The 19662-nt window shown below is 35.6% G+C and overlaps 1 protein-coding gene across 18 annotated transcripts in view; it reads left to right on the top strand.

Moving 5' to 3' along the window:
* ROBO2 (roundabout guidance receptor 2) overlaps nt 1-19662 on the top strand; it is a 727272-nt gene that overhangs the window by 600468 nt on the left and 107142 nt on the right. For all 18 annotated transcript variants that reach the window (XM_087895020.1, XM_034421511.3, XM_060686344.2 and 15 more), the window contains 3 exons: nt 7968-8092; nt 11988-12159; nt 16297-16502. In XM_087895020.1, the coding sequence (XP_087751146.1) occupies nt 7968-8092; nt 11988-12159; nt 16297-16502 (503 nt within the window). The remainder of the gene's footprint in view (nt 1-7967; nt 8093-11987; nt 12160-16296; nt 16503-19662) is intronic.

Genomic DNA, 19662 nt, shown 5'->3' with positions numbered 1-19662 from the left:
TCTTTGACGGTATCTGTAGTAATGTACTGAAAAAAAATTAAAACAGCAGTGATTGGTATAAGTAGGCTTATATTTTTGGTGCTGAATTTTTTGAAAAGCTATAAAAGTTATGCTTTACCTGAAATGAATTTTGTTTCCAGTATTACATAAATATTTATACAGAACTTATTTAAGAACTGTTATCCATGTCATTTTTATTTGCAGTAGAAATGCCAGTTGTGTTTTGTGTTCAGTATGCTCAATGCAATATACAACAGAATACTGGTGCAATGTTCTGTGAAATGACATTTCTAGAGATTGTTTTTTCAGTGACATTGTTAAATAACAATACTAATACTGAGAGGTTATAAAAATTTTGATATCATTACCATTATTTTATAGGGTTTCAACTGAAATAAAAGAAGCTTTTTACTAATGTGTCAAATATGTAAGTGTCCTTTGGTTGTATGTGATATGAAATACAGGGTAGATATAGTTTTAAAAGTTTTTATTCTGTCTGAGAGGAAAAGAAAAGATCTGAAATTAATCATTGCTTGTTGCATTATGTTCATTTTCCAAAGCCAAACATGAAAAATCAATTTGAACTCATTAAATTATTGGTATGAATTATTAAATTATCCCTTAAATTGTTAAATTATATGCATTTGGATTATCTTCTATAGGAGTTTACATTAGATAAATTCTGGAAATAGAGCATTAATTTCTTTCCCTCCATTGCTGTCTATTATTGTTCTGATCAGATTTTCAGATAGACAAATCAGTATCTTTGTACACAGAAATACTATTGCACTGTTTCTACCTGGTTTGTTTGTCCAAAATACAGTTGCAGTTATTGTCCTGCTCCGGGTTTCAATTATACATTCACACACATTTGCCATCAAAATTAACAGTTTACTCAAGTTCGAGGAGATATCAGCAGGCAATGAATGCAAATCAAAACAGAGCCTCTTAAAGAGTTTTCCAGGGTAGTTTTGGAAACAGGAACATGCAGAATAATACTTAAAATCAAGTCCAGATCAGAGTGGTCAACCAGTCCAGAGGTCAAAATTTCACAAACAGAATCCAAATGAACATCATGTAAACAACCAGCGATCAAACAATTTCAGTAAAGGATGATGGCTCAGGGCTGCCTCTTAAATGAGGTTGCAGCAATCTGTATTTAAATAAGGGATTTTTTTATACATATTTAGACTGAGCACATGAGTTCTGAGCTGTGACAGTCTCCCCCCCTCCACAATCTCCTCCAACCTCACTTGAGGGTTCAGGATTTTGAGGGCATCAGCAATGGAACTGAAATACCAAGTATGGTGCATCCTCCCAGGAACATTCCTCTCCGCCATTTCCCTTTTAGACTATCAAGTACTGTAATCAGTGTTCATACCAATAGGAATCCAAAATATGTATCACATAATACTTAGGTTCACCATCTACCATGACAGATGATGGAAGCTGAACATCTGGACGATGAGTATTTGCTGCAGCATTGGGAACCATTACAATATATGGAAGATTGAGTGCATTTTGATAATTGCAGGTGATAAGCCTCTGCTTCAATGGAAAAAAGAACTGGGAACTGGTCATCTAGGTTTTTTGGATCTGCATTAAGTAACAAATGTCAGGTGGAAATTCACACACAGTCTGCAAAAGACAAGGTGACTCTAGTCTAGGTTGACGATGTTGAAGTTTTTTGCTTCCTGTACCTGGTCTTGGAGGACTTGATGGGTTGCCGTCAGTTCCTATGAAAAGTGATCTTTGACTAGAATGGATGAATTAGAGGAATTCAAAAGAAAGAAATAAGGGTGGAAACAATAATTATCTTGGAACAGAGATATCTTTATGGAGATGTATTATACATTGTTGTAGGCTAACTCCACTGCAGCCAGAAGCTCAATCCAATTGTCTTCTTGATAATTGACATAATCACTTATTTTTATATAAAAGCAGCTAAATTTAAAAGTTCCTAAACTTTAAATGGCTAGGTCTAAAAAAAGAACAACTAAAAAAAACCCCAATTAATTATTTTTTTTAAAGCTCCCAAAGGGGGAAAAAACTTACCCAATTGAACAGGGGTCTCCAACCTTGGCAACTTTAAGACTTGTAGACTTCAACTCCCTGCCTGCTTGATTGCAGGCAGGGAGATTCAGTTGCTTGCTGATGCAATCGATTGCAGGGATTACAGCAAGGCGTTGCGACTAGCAGCTAAGGTAAGCAAGTGAGGGGAGGATGGGGAGGGATTTTTGCTACTGATTAGCAGGCAGAGCCATTTAAAAGGAAAAAAGTTTTTTTTCTTTTACATGGCTCTGGCGATCCAAGCTGAGTTGCCTGATTAGTAGGCAACTCAGCTGGGATCGTCAGAGCTTGGCTGGTCAGAGCCATTTAAAAGAAAAAAAAGGCTCTTATGATCGCGCAGCTCAGCTGGGCATGGGGGGCGGGGGCAGGAATTTTTGCTACTGGTTCTCCGAACTGCCCGCCGCCATCGCTACCTACTCACCCGAGCCGGTCCGAACCAGGCGCATTTCACCCCTGATACAGAGGGACATGGCTTGTCAGGATCTTTCCAATGTTCACACTAATAGAAGTTCCCCAGGTAGCTTTCCTGGAATATCCTTGACTCAGCAGCAATCAGGACAGGAAGTGATATACTGTTCCACCTCCATTTAGAGATGGAGCCAGCAGAAATTTTGAATAAAATACAGAATCTTAAATTGTCCAAAGTGCCTTGCCTGTGGACTTTTGTGGCTCAGTCTCAGGACCATGCTCCATAAGGGCTCAGTGGAAACTTAAATTGCAAGAATTTCCCCTGCAATTTCCCCCGAACATGTCTGTGCATAACTATCTAGATGTTACGGTTCCTTTAGTTCCTATAGTAGAGTTAATGGAACGACAGTGTTTTCTGAAGATTTGACAGAGTAGATTAGGAGTCAGTGTCAGAGTGTTCATAGAGGGCATCAGCACATTTATTATGGCTGCAAGGGATGCAATTCTGAAATTAAACTGAACAAAGAAAAATGTTGAGTGGATTAGTGTTTGATTTAGTTTCTTGGTAGTTTGAAGATGTTCATGATTCTGGTGATCAGTACAGACTTCCACTGGGTACCTGGTGCCTTCTAGCAGATGTCACAAGATTTCAAAAGTGGCTTTAATTGCTGGCAGTTCCTTATCCCAGTGATATTGTTTTTCTCAGCCATCTTTCAGTTTCTGACAGTAATAGCCACAGGAGAATATACTGGAGGAGCATCAAGTCTGCCTGGAGTAGTACACTGCCTCAAAGGCGTCAGTCTCTATAACAAAAGGACTTGTTGGATCTGGGTGACAAAGATTGAGCTGAAAGGCAAATGCAGACTTTAAAGCTTCAAAAGCATTTTGAGCCTTCTCACCTTATTGAAAAGTGACCTTCTGGAAGAGGTTGGTCAATGGTGTTGTGACTTCAGCAAATCAAATAATAAAAAAAACTGATCATAATTTGCAAGCCCAGGAGGCATTGTATAGCCTTGTGTGAGGACTACCAAGACAAGATAGCATCCAGTTTATCATGGCACTAATTACTCAGAAATTCTATTGTGGTACTCTCAAATTCATATTACGTGAGTTTTTTAAATAGATTATTTTTCTGCAGTCTCTGTAAATTGGTTTGACATGTTATTCATGCTCTGCAATAGAAGTCAAGAAAATCAGGATATCATCAATATAAATAATGATATAATGATCCAGAACATCTCAGAATACATGACTCATAAAATGCTAGAAGATTACAGAAGGATTCATCAATCCAAGTCACATGACCATATACATTCAGTATGCCCATAGTGTGTTCAAAACACTGTTCCATTCATTTCTTTCTTTTGCACATTAAATTGTATAACCTCTAATATCTAACTTGATAAACATTTAGCATTGTAGAGGCATTCATAAATGAATAACAAAGGGTAATGATTATAAACAATAATCTGATACAGTTGCCAGTAATCGTTGCAGACACGAGGTTCTCCCAATTTCTTTCTAAAGAACAGTATAGGAGCCACGGCAGGAAAGGCTAAGGGTCAAAATAAAGCCTCTTTTCACATTTTTATCAATGGATCCCTTCAAGACTATCAACTTAGGTTGTGATAGAGTAGAGACATCCAACAGGGATTTTAGCCCCTGGTACCAGATCAATAGGGTAGTCATGCAATTGGTGCATTAGTAACTGCTATGCTTTCCTTTGACTGATTACAACTGTGAAGTCTTAGTATCTAATAAGAAATGTCGTTCAGCAGCTAAAATTGCAGGAATCATATATATTCATAATATATTATTAAATACCTAATCTATCACCAATTTTTGTTTTTAAGATGGGACTACACATTGGTGTGTGTCATGCTAGATTCAGATTGACATATAAGTGCCTGTAGGATTTCCCTCTAAAATTGCAATCTGATTTAGGGCTATGTGACAATTCAGACTTTGCCCTGTACGCCCCCCCCCAAAAAAAGGCTCAGTAGGGAACTGATTCCATATACCTGTTTTCTTTCCCCTAGCCTCTAAGGCCAATTTTAACTGACATCACAAACCTTAAACTGATGAACCCAAAAACAGATGTGGCAGAAGACAATGCAAAACAAAAACATACTAGATGCAATCGAGGGGTGGGTTCTACTTACCTTTACTACCGGTTCACAACAGGGCCGCGCATTTGCTTTGCTCATGTGTTGGCTCTTCTGTGCAAGCGCAGAAGCTTATGCGCATGCACAGAAGCATTTTGATGATGTTGGGGTCGGTGGGCGGAGCCTCCTGCCAATTTTAGTACCGGTTCTATAGAACTGGTGTGAACCAGGGGCAACCCACCACTGATGCAATCCAAAGAATCTGAACTGTTCAAACGATGTCAAATGACAGACATATAAGATATATCTGAATACACCCAATATGCATTCTGAATAAATTCTCATTTTTGGTCATAGAACTAAAACTTAAATATCATCTGAACAATATAAGAAACAGAAAAATATAAATATATATAAATCCAATTTTTATATATATAAAAACATAAAATATAAATCCAAAATTTGTTGCCCCAATAAAACTTACCTCCATCAATCAGTGGATCTTTAAGTCATGAGCATTTCTGAACTGTTCTATGCCTGTACAATTATTAGAGGAGCCACAAGTTCAGGAAAGAGCAGTCTACAATCAAGTTAATAAGGCTGTACATCAGCTACTTTCAGTTCAGAAAAAAGCTTACTTATGAATTTAGTTATGAATCTCAAATTCAGTCACAAGCAGTGGTGGGTTTCAAAATTTTTTACTACTGGTTCTGTGGGTGTGGCTTGGTAGGTGTGGCATGGCTTGGTGGGCATGGCAGGGGAAGGATACTGTAAAATTGCCATTCCCTCACCAATCCAGGGCAAGGTTACTACAAAATCCCCATTTCCTCCTGATCAGCTGGGACTTGGGAAGCAGAGAATAGATGGGGGCATGGCCAGTCAGAATTTTTACTACCGGTTCTCCGAACTACTCAAAATTTCTGCTACCGATTCTCCAGAATTGGTCAGAGCCTGCTGAAACCCATCTGTGGTCACAAGGTTTACACAATTAATTAGAAAATAATTTGAATGCAAATGAAAGGACATTCAGAACATATTTGTTCTAGATCTTTCAATATGAATTAAATGTATTTTGGGTTCTCATCATTTCCTATGATTGTGTTAATAAATCATGCAAGTTTCATATGAGCTACTGTTGAAGTATAAGCTTTTCAAGCAACTTTAAATACATCTTATTAACATTTTTAAGATTTAAATAATATTGTTTATTTTGCCTTTTTGTGCTTTTATTGTTGCATTCTAAATATAAAATGCTATATATTTAGAAGACCCTGTTGTTCCGCCAGGCCGGGCTATCAACTTAATAATTTTAAATTGGGGTATTTTAAATTTTTGGGGTTTTAAATCGGCCAAATCTATTTAATTATTTTAATTTTTAATTATTGTTGTGTCTTTTAAATTGGCTGTACACCGCCCTGAGTCCTTCGGGAGAAGGGCGGTATAGAAATAAAATTATTATTATTATTATTATTATTATTATTATTATTATTATTATTATTATTATTATTATTATTATTATTATTATTATTATTAATTTCTTTCCAATTGGTATTAATTCCTTTTGATACAGCTGGTCAAATATTATTTCAACCAAGTTCATCTTTTTAATGAAACTACGTCTTTGATGAATTTCTATGTAATTAACTGATTACTACAATATTCTAAAGTGTTTAATGAAAATTACCAATATTTATTACCGTTCTTATTTCACTTCTTATCAATTAATGGGATAATTACTGTGCCTCATGTAGCTATGCTGATTTGTACCCTTTTCACATCTCTCATCAAGCACCCAATTTGTAGGTCCCCATGTCCTTAAAAGTATGACAACAATGTTTGGCAGGAAAATTACCAATATTTATGGTATGATTCTGCTTCTTGTTTTAGCTTTCAGGTTGATTTTTGACTCCCAAAGGTTTTCCACTCCAATTCTCATAATTTTAAGTCCCTCAAGGAAAGACAGCCCTTTTCCAAATCACTAAATTAAATGGAGAGTCTCTGGAAAATCCACAATCCGAGCTGTGCCACTAATTATTGAGAGTTTGTCCACCTTTGATATAACTTGCTGTAGTTTGTCACATAGTGCTTCACACCATATAATAAAGATGTGCATATGTAACCTGTGAAAACAGATGAGATGAAACCTACATCTTTTACATGTTTAATTCTGAATAAACTGGAAATAATAAATGTTAAACTGTTACCTTTCAGAAAATATATAATCCCAAATTCCAAATCTTTGGGATTTTTGATGAAAAAAAGCCATGGATGTCTTCATTTAAAATGTATGGATGCTATGGTATTAATAACAGTATCATCTTTGCATAAGTCACAGACCAGCGTAATAAAAAATAACAAACATCAAACAAGAGTAACAATACATTCTTTCCATTTATTAGAATATTCTAATGTGCTATTATTAGTACTTAAAAAGAGCTAAAGCCTGAAATACAAGTAACCTAGAAACAAGCAATAAAGTCATATTCTTGTTCAATGCTAAGATAATATCCCTAACTAAAGTTAAATGGCAAGAATTAATGAAAAGCATCAGTAAAATTCTAAATTTAAAACAATTAGATATGGTTAAGCAGGCAATCATAGGGTTTTTTGTATGCCATCACTGGATGTCTCTACTTCTATCAACCAATGAAAACAGGAATCTCAAGTTCTCTACCAGAGATCTGGCAGTTTGAGGATTCTCCACAGTATCTTAGCTGTCCCTACTCTTTTGAACATAGAGCTCTGACATTCATAGGATCTATTGGAATCACTCTCCCAGCTTAGAAGTCACAGCCCTGAGTGCTCTTACCATCACTTGGATTATTTTGGCCTTTAATTTCCACGTCGTCTCTTGTTCTCCTCCATCAGACCTTTGTCATACTCCTTCTACCCAATGTTGTTGTCACTTCGCACTGCTGCAGCTTATTTAGCAGATATCTCCTTCATCTGCCCTAAAATTATTGTTAGTGTCAAAGTTGACAATGTTAGTTTTTACCAATAAGTTTAAAAAATAGCTAAATCTTAGTTTTGAAATAGTCTCACAATGGAGGGCTATGTTTGAGGCACACTATAGAATTTGTAAGATATTTCTTAGAAATTTATATTGCACAGTTTCCATTAGTCGTCCTATGGTCCTAAAGTGTACTGTACAAGACCAAGGACCACACGTTGACAGAATAAAACTTCAAGGTATGCTGTATATATATTTCTTTTAAAAAATTGTACTCCTTGTTCTTTAATTTAGCATTTGCTAACTTATAATTTTTACTTCTTTTGAGTCAAAGTTGATTTCTGAAATTGAAAATATTGTGACCTTTAACTTATTGTTATAGTTGTTAAAACCTTTCACTTCTTAATGTCTTATTTTGACTTCTCACCTCATAGCACCTCCACAGTTTGTGGTAAGGCCACGTGATCAGATTGTTGCCCAGGGAAGAACAGTAACATTCCCATGTGAAACTAAAGGAAATCCTCAGCCAGCAGTATTTTGGCAAAAGGAAGGCAGCCAGGTAAGTTCTTTAAATGAGAATTAATTCTTTAATTACTGGAGGTATACAAATCTTTGGAACCAATGTGTCAGAAAGGGTATCTGCATGACAGAAGTTTTCCTCAAAGCAAAAACCCCTATTACTTGAAAGGTTTATGCAGATCATGTTCCAATTTGCAGGCACTTCCAGCAAAGAGGCACAATTCCCTTATTTATATCAGTATTGTGAATGGCAATAATAATAATAATAATAATAATAATAATAATAATAATAATAATAATAATACCTAGGATGCTGGCAGCAACCCGAATCAACCATTAGCACCAGTCAATTGTATTTGTGATGCATTTTTGAATGTTCAGTTGACTGAGTTTCATGTTTCATGAATAAATAAATAAATAATAATAATAATATAAGTTTGTTATTAGGCATTAGTTTGTAATGCTTGTTCTTGAGCAGCGACTATTAAACCTTCCATTTCTTTTAAGATGGGAACCATCAAGAAAGAAACGGAAGGTTTAATACTCGCTGCTCAAGAACAAGCACTACAAACTAATGCCATGAAAGCAAAGATACAAAAATCCACCGACAATCCAAACTGCCAACTTTGCAACAACAAAGTCGAAACTGTTTCACATTTAATATGTGAATGCAGCAAAATCACACAAACTGATTACAAAGCTAGACAAGACCGAGTTGCTAAATTAATCCATTGGTCAATATGTAAAAAATACAATTTACCTGTATCCAAAAAATCATGGGAACATAAAGTGGAAAAGGTTATAGAAAATGAGAAGGTGAAAATCTTGTGGGACTTTCGAATATAGACAGATCGTCACTTGGAACACAACATGCCAGATATCACAGTTATCGAAAATCGAAACATACAATTTATTGACATTGCAGTACCAGGAGATGCCAGAGCCGAAGAAAAAGAACTGGAAAAAATCATGAAATATCGCAACCTGGCCATCGAAATTACACAGCTATGGATGAAACATGTAACAGTGATACCCATTGTCATTGGGACACTTGGTACAATGTCCAAGAATTTTATAACATACATCAACAAATTGCAGCTTCCTGCAATAACACCAGCGGAACTGCAAAAAACTGCACTACTTGGAACATCGTGTATCTTAAGAAGGTACTTGGTTGATACCTAGGACGCTGGCAGCAGCCCGTATCAACCATTAGCACCAGTCAGTGGTATTTGTGATGCATTTTTGATTGTTCAGTTGACTTGAGTTTCAGGTTTAATGAATAAAGTAAATAATAATAATAATTTTAACTTATTTTCAAGATTTTGAAACATATTGAATTGATCCTATCGGATCATTGTATCAATGATTAATTTACTTTGTTATCCAGTAAGTTTTTTGGAATATAAATATATTATGCTACCCCTTTGTCTCACTAAATTTAGCCTTGTTCTTCACATTCTAAACCACAACAGCCATTTTCAGTGGAATAGGAAATTATTTCTGTCTTTTTGAGGATAGCTAGCCTATATGAAAATCTGCATCCATATAGTTGTGCCACTGAAATATTATCTCAGTTATATATCAGTTAAACTACAAAATATATAAGTTGACACTCTTTATGAATTGAATAAATAATTCATCTGTCATTTTTCAGTGTAACCATTGTACATTAGAAAATCACAGAGATGAGAATGCAACATTTTCTCCTACAAATGGTTGTATTTTTCTTTGTTTCAAAGCTTGACAGGTTTTTCTGGTTGTTTACTTCAATGTGCAGTGTGAGCATTGTTTGAAGGACTTGAATAATACAATTTAAAAGTTGATTTCATTATGAAGAAAATTATTTTTGGCTTGCTATTGAGAAAATTGCTTGGAAGAGAAAATGTATGCCATTTTTAAAATTAAAACAATAATTGTTAACGAACATTTTAAATATGTTATTTAAAATCTTAATAACATGGTAATGTTTATGTAAAGTGGGCTTATAGTGTCACACTTGAATCTAATAAAGTGGACATCCATCATGATGTAATAAAGAGAAGAGCTTCTAATTAAAGTAGGATATCATTTGCAGGATTACAGTCATTTAGTGTAATTGAAAAGTGTTAATACCCTATTTTATCCACTTTCATTGGTATTACTTCAAGGGTAAAACATTTTAAGGTGAAAATGTATCTTGCTTCTTTAATTGAATGCTGTTACCTACTGATTGTAACATGTTGAAGCTGTTTAATTACAAACCTGTAGAATTAATTACAATATTGAGACCAAGTTCCCAGAGGGCTTAAATGTTCTCTTTTTGGCAAATAAATGTAACATAAAAATTGATACCTCAGTTGTTTATAATCAAACCTTGAAACATAGTTCAATGTGATTCATTATTCCCACGTGTTGTTTTCTTAATTGAGCTTCAGTAAAGCAACAGAGGTTAACCAGGTTAATGTTTCCACTCTAATGTAAAAATGTCTGGTCTTTGTAGGGAGACATCAACCTTTTAAACATTTAAAAGTCCTGTCGTTGCATTTTATCATGAATAGCAAAGGCATGTTACTTCTGCTTTGCCTAAATTGAATATACAAATTATAATATTTTTTGATTCTGGGTACCCCGTTGTCATTTAATTTTACATTTCCTATTCAAAAAGAAAGAAAGGAAAAGAAAACTCATCTTCAATAATCATGATCATAGCCTTATGATCATATGGCTTTCCGCTATTTATATTACCCTAATAACGTAAATTTTAAGGCAGGGGTTCCTAACTCCCGGTCCATGGCACTGGGCCATGGCATGCCAGAAACCAGGCCACACAAACAAGTGAAGCCCCATCTGTAGGATGCAGGCAGCACACAAAACCATGCCTGCTCTCCATAGAAAAACCTCTCTCCACAGAAGCAGTCCCTAGTGCCTAAAAGGTTGGTGGCTCCTGTTTTAAGGCATTCTTCTATTGGACTGGTTCTTTTTACCCTTTTACTAAGTGTTGTCAACTGGATAGGACATGTAATAACTGTCCCTGGATTTTTCATGATGGCAGTTTGCATAACTCTTCGTATTTAGTAGCTATTTCATTTTTAATCATATTTCATATAAAATGCAGCAACTTTATACTAAAGAATACGTATACTTTATTCTCTGTTGGATTGCAGCAGTATATTTCCAATACTCTTGAATAAGTGAACCATGTTCTTTTTTTGCAGTATTGTATTTGGATAATTCTGTTGTTAACTACTGGATTCCCACATTCACTAAATCATACCATAGATTTGAGGGGGGGGGGATATTGGAACATGCTGTTATGATTTGTTCATTGGCATCCTTCAGTCTCAAGAGACTATGGTATCGTGCTCTGGAAAGTTTTGATTTGTTATTAGAAAAATATTCATTATTTATGAAGTCCATGTGAAAACACAGTCAACATTTACAAATGTAGCTCTTACATTCAGCATCACAATTTAATAGCATTTAAAATTTACTATAGGGCAGTCTCCTGAAAAATCATAACATTAACATCAGATTATTTAAATACACATGGGAAAATAATATAATTTTCTTTTTAGAAATGTAATATCTACTGACAAAACTACTTATGTAATTACTTGTTTTTCTAAAACTTATTATTAAAATGGTTTCTAAAATTATGCTGTGTTTGGGAACTTTAAGGAAACCATCTTAAATGTCCCCCCCAAAAAACAATAGCCTAAATTATACTATCCAAATTATAATATCTAGCTCAATATTTCATTAGTAAGGAAATATAAATAAAACTGTGCACTTACCATATTAAAAACTATATAGAGATGCTCCAATTAAAAATTGCACCAGCTTATCTCAGAGGAAGTACATAACAATGTGCCCATTGTGAAGAATGCTGCTGTTACTTAGAAAATCATTAGTGTTTCAGCTTTTGAACTAAATGATCTGCATTACCTCTACAGAATCTTCTATTTCCGAATCAGCCACTCCAGCCTAATGCCAGGTATTCTGTGTCACCAACTGGAGATCTTACTATCACAAATATTCAGCGGGCTGATGCAGGATATTACATCTGTCAAGCACTCACAGTTGCTGGAAGTATCTTAGCAAAAGCTCAGTTGGAAGTTACAGATGGTAAGAAATAATCTTCATGATATATTGTTATTGTTGTTATACATTGCTTTATATATGTTTATGATCCCAAGTCATGCATTGTTTGTAGATCTATTCTTAACCAATTATTTGGATTGACCAAAAGGCAGTTAGGTGGTTTAAATAAGAAGTTACCAAGTCAAGGATAATTGAAACCAAATACCCTGTTCACTCATTCACCTACTCTGACAAATTTTAAGATAAGTGAAGATTCTTTAGGACTTCTCATATGCAGATAATTAATTATTTCCTATTGGTATTTATTTTTAATAGCTACTTAAAGTATTTAATTACTGGAAGAACTAAACTGGAAGAAGTAATCCCCATATTATATAATTGTAAATCTGCATGTAGCTTTAGTCCAAAGTAAAATCCTACATGCAATCAATTGTTACAGGAAATATACATATACGTACAGATATACATGTCCTATGACAAAGGGGTAGAAATTATTTTGAACACAATGAATTATACCAAATGAATTGATTCTTAGTCCAGACGGTACTTTTCAGAAAGAGCATAAAATCTCTTTCAGAACAATGACTGTCAGATAAGAGGCAGAATTATTTATATAATGCAATGAGTTTAATAATATATAAGTTGTTGTTGCTTAGCATCTGCCTCATTTAGTGACCAAAGTTACGACCATGCTAAAAAAAAACACCCAGTTTAACAGCTATGCCCCGCAGTTATGTCCTTTCCAGCATCTCTCTCCTCTTGCTTATTTATACCATACCAAAATGTTTTTAAAGAGAAAGAGAAGCAAACCTAGTTCTGCTAAAGGAAGTAGCAAAAAACAAAGGAAAACTGGAGTAAAATCATAAGTTGTGGTCATGTAATTTTCACTTTTGCTTAACATCCAAGTGTCCAGTACCAATAACAGTCACTGAATGAGAACTACCTGTATATAAAATAATACACTATATTATAATAATTAATATCTAAATTGTCTGAATATACCCCTTATGTTCTATATCTTGGCTAATTAAACTTTCACTATTCATATGACATTCATAAAGTTCATAATAATAATCCCACACATTTATGCTAAGAAATATAAAAAGGTAAATTGGAACCTCCACATATGCCTTGAGTATTTTTATATCTGTATTATGGACTTTGAATAAGCCAAAATTTAAAAATTTGTATCTAAATGTGATAATAAGGAAACCCAAGTTTTTATGGCACTGTTGATGCTATAGGAAATCCAACAGCCCACTATATGTTATATGTAAGGTGATACATGACCTCCTTTTGGTTTTATTCTGAAAGCTATAACTTACAAGCAGAAAAATGAAGTTAACTTCCTGCACTCTCCTACAGGCTGACAGGCATGAGTTGCAAGTTATTCAGGCCTAGATATTAAGGTAATATCTTAATTTTAAGATATTAAAATTAAGATAAAATCAGATTTTTCCTATTAAAGTTAATAGGGATACATCCATTTTAGCAGCTGAATTTCTGGTCCTTTACTTAAAATAGAAATATGGATAGTTAACACACTTTCTTTTTATAGAACTTTGCATTACAATATTTGCTGTTGTTAAATATTAAATATTATAATTTCTGCTGAGAGATTTTTAAAAATATAATTTCAATATTTTTGGTGAGGAATGTAACATGGTTTGAAGTAGTGGTTAATTCTTGAAATCAAAACTTTAGTGAAAGAAGATTGAGGCATTTAAGGAAGGCAGTTTAAAAAGTAGTTTAATTATAAATCACTCTCTTCATGAGATTTGATTATCTGCAGTTCAAGTGTAAAATAAAAGTCATTGAGCTGCATATGGCATAGTTGTCAAACATTTTGATATTTTATCTTTATAGTGTATCGTATAATATTTTATTTTATATAATGTTTATAGTTTTTTGGAAGAGCATTCTTTATTTGAATTTTTCTCCCAAAAGTTTTTTGTTTTGTCATTAATATTAAAATAATGCAATGCAAAATTGATTAGTATTTCAAGGAATTCTGAGCCATCTGTTTGCAATCTTATTAAATACCTTTTTGGCAGACTGCAGAATTTTTACCATTAAAAATGTTAAGTTAAAGATTTTATCTCATAAATTCTGTAGATACTCAGATGTTTCATTAAAAAATAGCAAGGCTAATTTCAAATCATCTGGCTTTTCACAGCAGATATGTTTTGTTTTGTGTATTTATTTGATTTCTATAGCCACCTAAAGTCACTTTTTAAAGATGGATTTAGTTTAAAATGCTATATAAAGAATTTCATATAATAAGGATTACATTTCATTTAGCTCTTCTATCTTCTATGGAACTACTAGAAAAAATGTAAAATAAAATAATTTTGTAGACAAATTTTGTTAATTTGTGAAAACAAATCAACAGTTAAAGTAACAGCAATCTGTACTAATGTCTGAGCACAGTTTACAAAACTTTAAATACTTTTGAAATTGTATAAAAATGTCTACGAAGTATGTTTTCTTTTCTTGCTTCATTAGTGAAGCATAAAAAACCCTAAAATACATGTATTTTCCCTTGTTTGCTTTTGTATAAATATATACAATACATGAACTGCCATATTAAGTGCTTGAACTCATTTTGAAAGTAATTGCTTATATAAGATAAACCAAGGGACTTGTAGCTTTGTCTTAAAGAGTAGCAGATACATTAACTTAAAGAGTAGGTAATACATTGACAAGTCATGGTGATATGATTATCACATTCCACAAATGTATTAATATTCAATTTTATTTATACAACTATAATAAATTTAGGGTTCTTACATTTCAATAAGACTCTGGAAAGGGCTTATATGTATATTTTGTTGTTTTAATCAATAAAAACAATGATATATTTAATCATTACTAAATAAATCAATTAAAATAATACCATTTTCTGTATGTTTTTGAACAGTGACTGTTGATCTTCTTCTACAATACTTAGTTTTATTTCTTCCTTTTTTCTGAGTAACATTTACAATAATAATAAATTACAATACAATTATATTAAAAACAATGAACAATCTTGCAATATTTATTTTATGAAAATACCGTGCAAGATATATGAAATAGCTCAGTTGCAAAATGAATTATATAAGTAGTCTTACATGTCTAAATCACAAGATTTTTTTAATACTGTAATTTAAGGATATAAATATATTTTACATCCTTGTTCAAAGACATTTTCTGAAAACCATACCCTTAATGATGGCTTACATACATTGTAATAAATAGCTTATTAGTTTCTCAATGTATCCATTAATCCAGAAGGCTATGGATATGAAAAACATTCTTGTCATTCCCAAGAAATGTACAGAGTGGATATATAGTTTTATATATATAATAGAATGTATTGTGTTCTTAACTTTGTAATGCATCTTGTACATTCAGAAAATATTCTGGAAGTAATTTCATGGAAAATATTCCTCATGTATGTATAGGTCACTTTGGAGCTAACCATATTTTTACAAAGTTACAAAATATGTATTCATTTGTATTAATATTTTTCCTTGATTTACTGCAAAAAGATTTTTAATATCAAAAAAAGGTATGTTGCAAAATTCTAATTGTAGAACTACTAATGGAATTTGGATTGCTTTTTTTCAATTTGCTTTCATTATTTTTATGCCACTAGTATTTTGTTACAAATTCTATAAACAGGATTTGTAACTCTAATTTAAACTGTATTCTTTTTTTATCTTTTATTCCTTCATTTTATATTACACAAGATATGAAACTGTACAACTTAACAGACAGTTGTTGAAAGGGATTATTTAATAATGTAATAAACAACACAACCATAAACAACATAAATAAATATCTTTTTTAGAAATTTTTTTTTCTTTTTTTGTGCCTTTGAATCATTGTTGACTAGTTCCTGCAACTTTCTTGGCAAGATTTCGGAAATGGTTTTCCATTGTCTTCTTCCTGAGGCTGAGTGGGTGTGACTAGCCCAAGGTCGCTCAACTAACTTTGTGGCTAAGGTGGTATTAGAGTGCATGATCTTCAAGTCCACTGCCTTAACTACTAAAACAAACTCACTCTTAGCAACCACTAATATGATTTTCTAGAAAATGTTTTTCAAAATAGTGGCATCTGAGTCTGAATATTACAGGATATCTACTAATATATGCACATATATATATTTAAATTCAGTTTTAACAGATAGGCCTCCACCCATCATTCTCCAGGGACCTGTAAACCAGACATTGGCTGTAGATGGAACAGCTTTACTGAAGTGCAAAGCTACTGGTGACCCAATGCCTGTTATCAGCTGGCTAAAAGAAGGATTTACTTTTCTTGGCAGAGATCCAAGGACATTTATACAAGATCAAGGAACTTTGCAAATTAAACCTTTACGGGTGAGTGTATGTTATAACAATATATTTACCTTTCTGAAATCAAGAGAGTAATAGTTAAATGAGAGCTGCTTAATTATTTATTGATTGTACATCACATGTAGAAGTTTAGGCACTCTGGGTTAATAAATCCCTTAATGAACAGAAGCTGACACAATTTCTGAAATATTTATTCCAATTTAAATGCATAGTTACTGTGTCTGTGTAGTTGTTTACATGCTCCAAGTAAGAAAAATTGTGCATATGGCTAGTGCAGAGTTTTGAACTATCTTCCTATTAAATCAGTGCTCCTCCTCTTCCTCCTCCTCTCTTATGCCTTCCTTTCTTGTTCTTTCTGTAAGTGAAGTTCTTAGTAAGGTTTTACAAAACTGAATTTCTAGGGCTATTGTGCAATTATCCAGGTTAAAAAAAATTCTATAGGGAACAAATACTCTGTCTCACAAACTTTCAGGTCATGATTTTGTTATATTTACTTTCAACAGCCATGGCATCCTCTAAGCCAGTGGTTCTCAACCTGTGGGTTGCGACCCCTTTGGGGGTCGAATAACCCTTTCACAGGGGTTGCCTAAGACCATCAGAAAACACATATTTTCAATGGTTTTAGGAATAATTTTATGGTTGGGGTTCACCACAACGTGAGGAACTGTATTAAAGGGTCGTGGCATTAGGAAGGTTGAGAACCACTGCTCTAAGCTAAAATATAGCTTACACTGGAATAGTTATCGACAAATCCAGTGTAACCAAAATAAGTGTTGACTATACAACAATGATCTGCAAAGAAGAATTGACAACATAAAATCCATTGTCCAACTTTATCTGATTTTCTAAACTATCCAAAAGAAAATCTTAAATCTTAAATATGGTGGAGCAAAATTTGGACAATGTGAAACAAAAACTGAACTCTTTCGGCACATCTTTTTTAAAAAAGGGAAAAAAACATTTTGAGATAAAATGGACGTTGACTTACCTCTGAACGTCCCTTTTCAGTACGCTGCGACTCCAATCCATTGATTGGGGAAGCTCTCATCACGTTGCTGGGGAACTGAGTGCAGAATTCTCCTTGGCTGACCACGCCCCCTCTGTGTCACTCCCGTCAGTCTTTCCTCACGAAGCTACAGGAGGTCCAATTGCAACCAGAATGTCAATGAAACAAAACAGAAACACGGAAGGTAACTCTGGAACACGAAGCCCAAACAATGGGTGGGTATGGATTGGAGTCACAGCGTACTGAAAAGGGACGTTCAGAGGTAAGTCAACGTCCATTTTCCAGCACACTGCTCCTCCAATCCATTGATTGGGATATACCCAAGTTACAGATCCTGGGTGGGAGGCTGAGTGCTCCCTGAGTCTCGGGACTCGGCCACTCTTTGTAAAACTCTGCGGCCAAAGGAGGCCTCCGCCGCAGCAAATGAGTCAATCTTGTAGTGTCTAATAAATGTCGAAACTGACGTCCAGGATGCAGCACGACAAATATCTAGAACTGATGCCTGAGTTGCCCAGGCTGCTGATGCCGCCGCACTGCGGGTGGAATGGGCACAAATACCCTTCGGAACGGTCCTGCCCTTGCTACAATATGCCGTCGAGATGCAGGCTTTGATCCAACGACCTACAGAAGTTGGCATCACCTTCTTCCCCATAGAGGAAGGGTGGAATGAAACGAGCAAGGCTTCAGTACGACGAAACGAAGCCGTTCTCCTGACGTATCTGCGGAGAGCCCGTCGCACGTCTAGAGTATGCCAGTTTTTCTCCCTCGGGTTCCGAGGATCCGGGCAAAAGTTCGGCAGAATGAGCTCCTGGGCCCGGTGGAACCAGGTGTTTACCTTTGGTGAGAAAGAAGGGTCCAACCTCAACACTACTCTATCCGGATAAAACTGGCAAAGATCACTGCGAACCGACAAGGCGGTCAGTTCAGAAATCCGTCTCGCCGATGTTATTGCTATTAGAAATGTAATTTTGAAGGTTAAGAACTTCAGTGGAACAGACGCCAGCGGCTCAAAGGGAGGCGAGGTAAGCGCTTGGAGTACTAGAGTTAAGTCCCAAGTAGGGAAACGGTGGACTACCGGCGGAGACATATTAGAAGCACCGTGTAAAAAGCTCCGGATGCGCGGGTTCTGCGTCAATGAACGATGAGGTTCACACACAAGGACCATTGCAAGTGCCGCCACTTGGCGTCTTAAAGTGGCAGGCTTCAGGCCTTTAGCCAAACCACTCACAAGGAAGTCCAACACATCTGGGATGTCGGCCGAAGTTGGATCTACATGGTTTCTCGAACACCAAATTGAGAAAGCATTCCAAGAAGCTTGGTATATACGATTCGTCGAAGGACGTCTGGCTGATTGGATAACCGCAATGGCCAAGTCTGAAAGTCGGTCCTTCTTCAGCAGCTGCCTCTCAAGTGCCAGACGGTCAATCGGAGCCACTGGGGCTCTGGATGGACGATGACCCCCTGGCGGAGAGAGACGACATGCTGAGGTATTGTCCATGGAGGGGAAATGGAAAGGCTCAGTAGGTCCGCGTACCACGGTCTGCGCGGCCAACAAGGAGCCACCAATAAGATTTCTGCCTGTTCTAGTAACAATTTCCAGATTACTTGAGATATCAAAGGAAGCGGAGGAAATGCGTACAGAAGGCCGTCCGGCCACTGGCATCTCAGGGCGTTGCAACCCTCCGCCCCTTGGCACTGATAGCGGGTGAAATATCTTGGTAGTTGTGCGTTGCTGGGAGTGGCGAATAAGTCTACGAGCAGCTTTCCAAAACGCCGAACTATGTCTTGGAAGATGTCCGGATGGAGTTGCCACTCGGCCGGGTCGATGCGTTCCCGGCTGAGCCAGTCCGCCTGCACGTTGGAAATACCGGAAATATGATCTGCTCTTAGAGACGCTGTGTGGCGTTCTGCCCACGTCAGCAGCAATTCCGACTCGATCATGAGGCTCCGGGACCGAGTGCCCCCCTCTCGATTCACGTGAGCCTTGGTTGTCATGTTGTCAGTCCGGATCAACACGTGACGGCCCTCCAAGATTGGACGGAAATGCCGGAGAGCAAGGCGAACAGCTCTCAACTCCAGCCAATTGATGCTGTTCGCCTTCTCCGCCAGAGACCAACGCCCTTGGACTACGTGATCCAGAAGATGAGCCCCCCAGCCCACCAGACTGGCATCCGATGT

The sequence above is a fragment of the Pantherophis guttatus genome, chromosome 5, assembly GCF_059756535.1.
Source record: "Pantherophis guttatus breed Tessera chromosome 5, ASM5975653v1, whole genome shotgun sequence".
Classification (NCBI taxonomy): domain Eukaryota; kingdom Metazoa; phylum Chordata; class Lepidosauria; order Squamata; family Colubridae; genus Pantherophis; species Pantherophis guttatus.
Note: the sequence above shows the minus strand (reverse complement) of the source record. Positions and strands in the feature narration are given on the sequence as shown.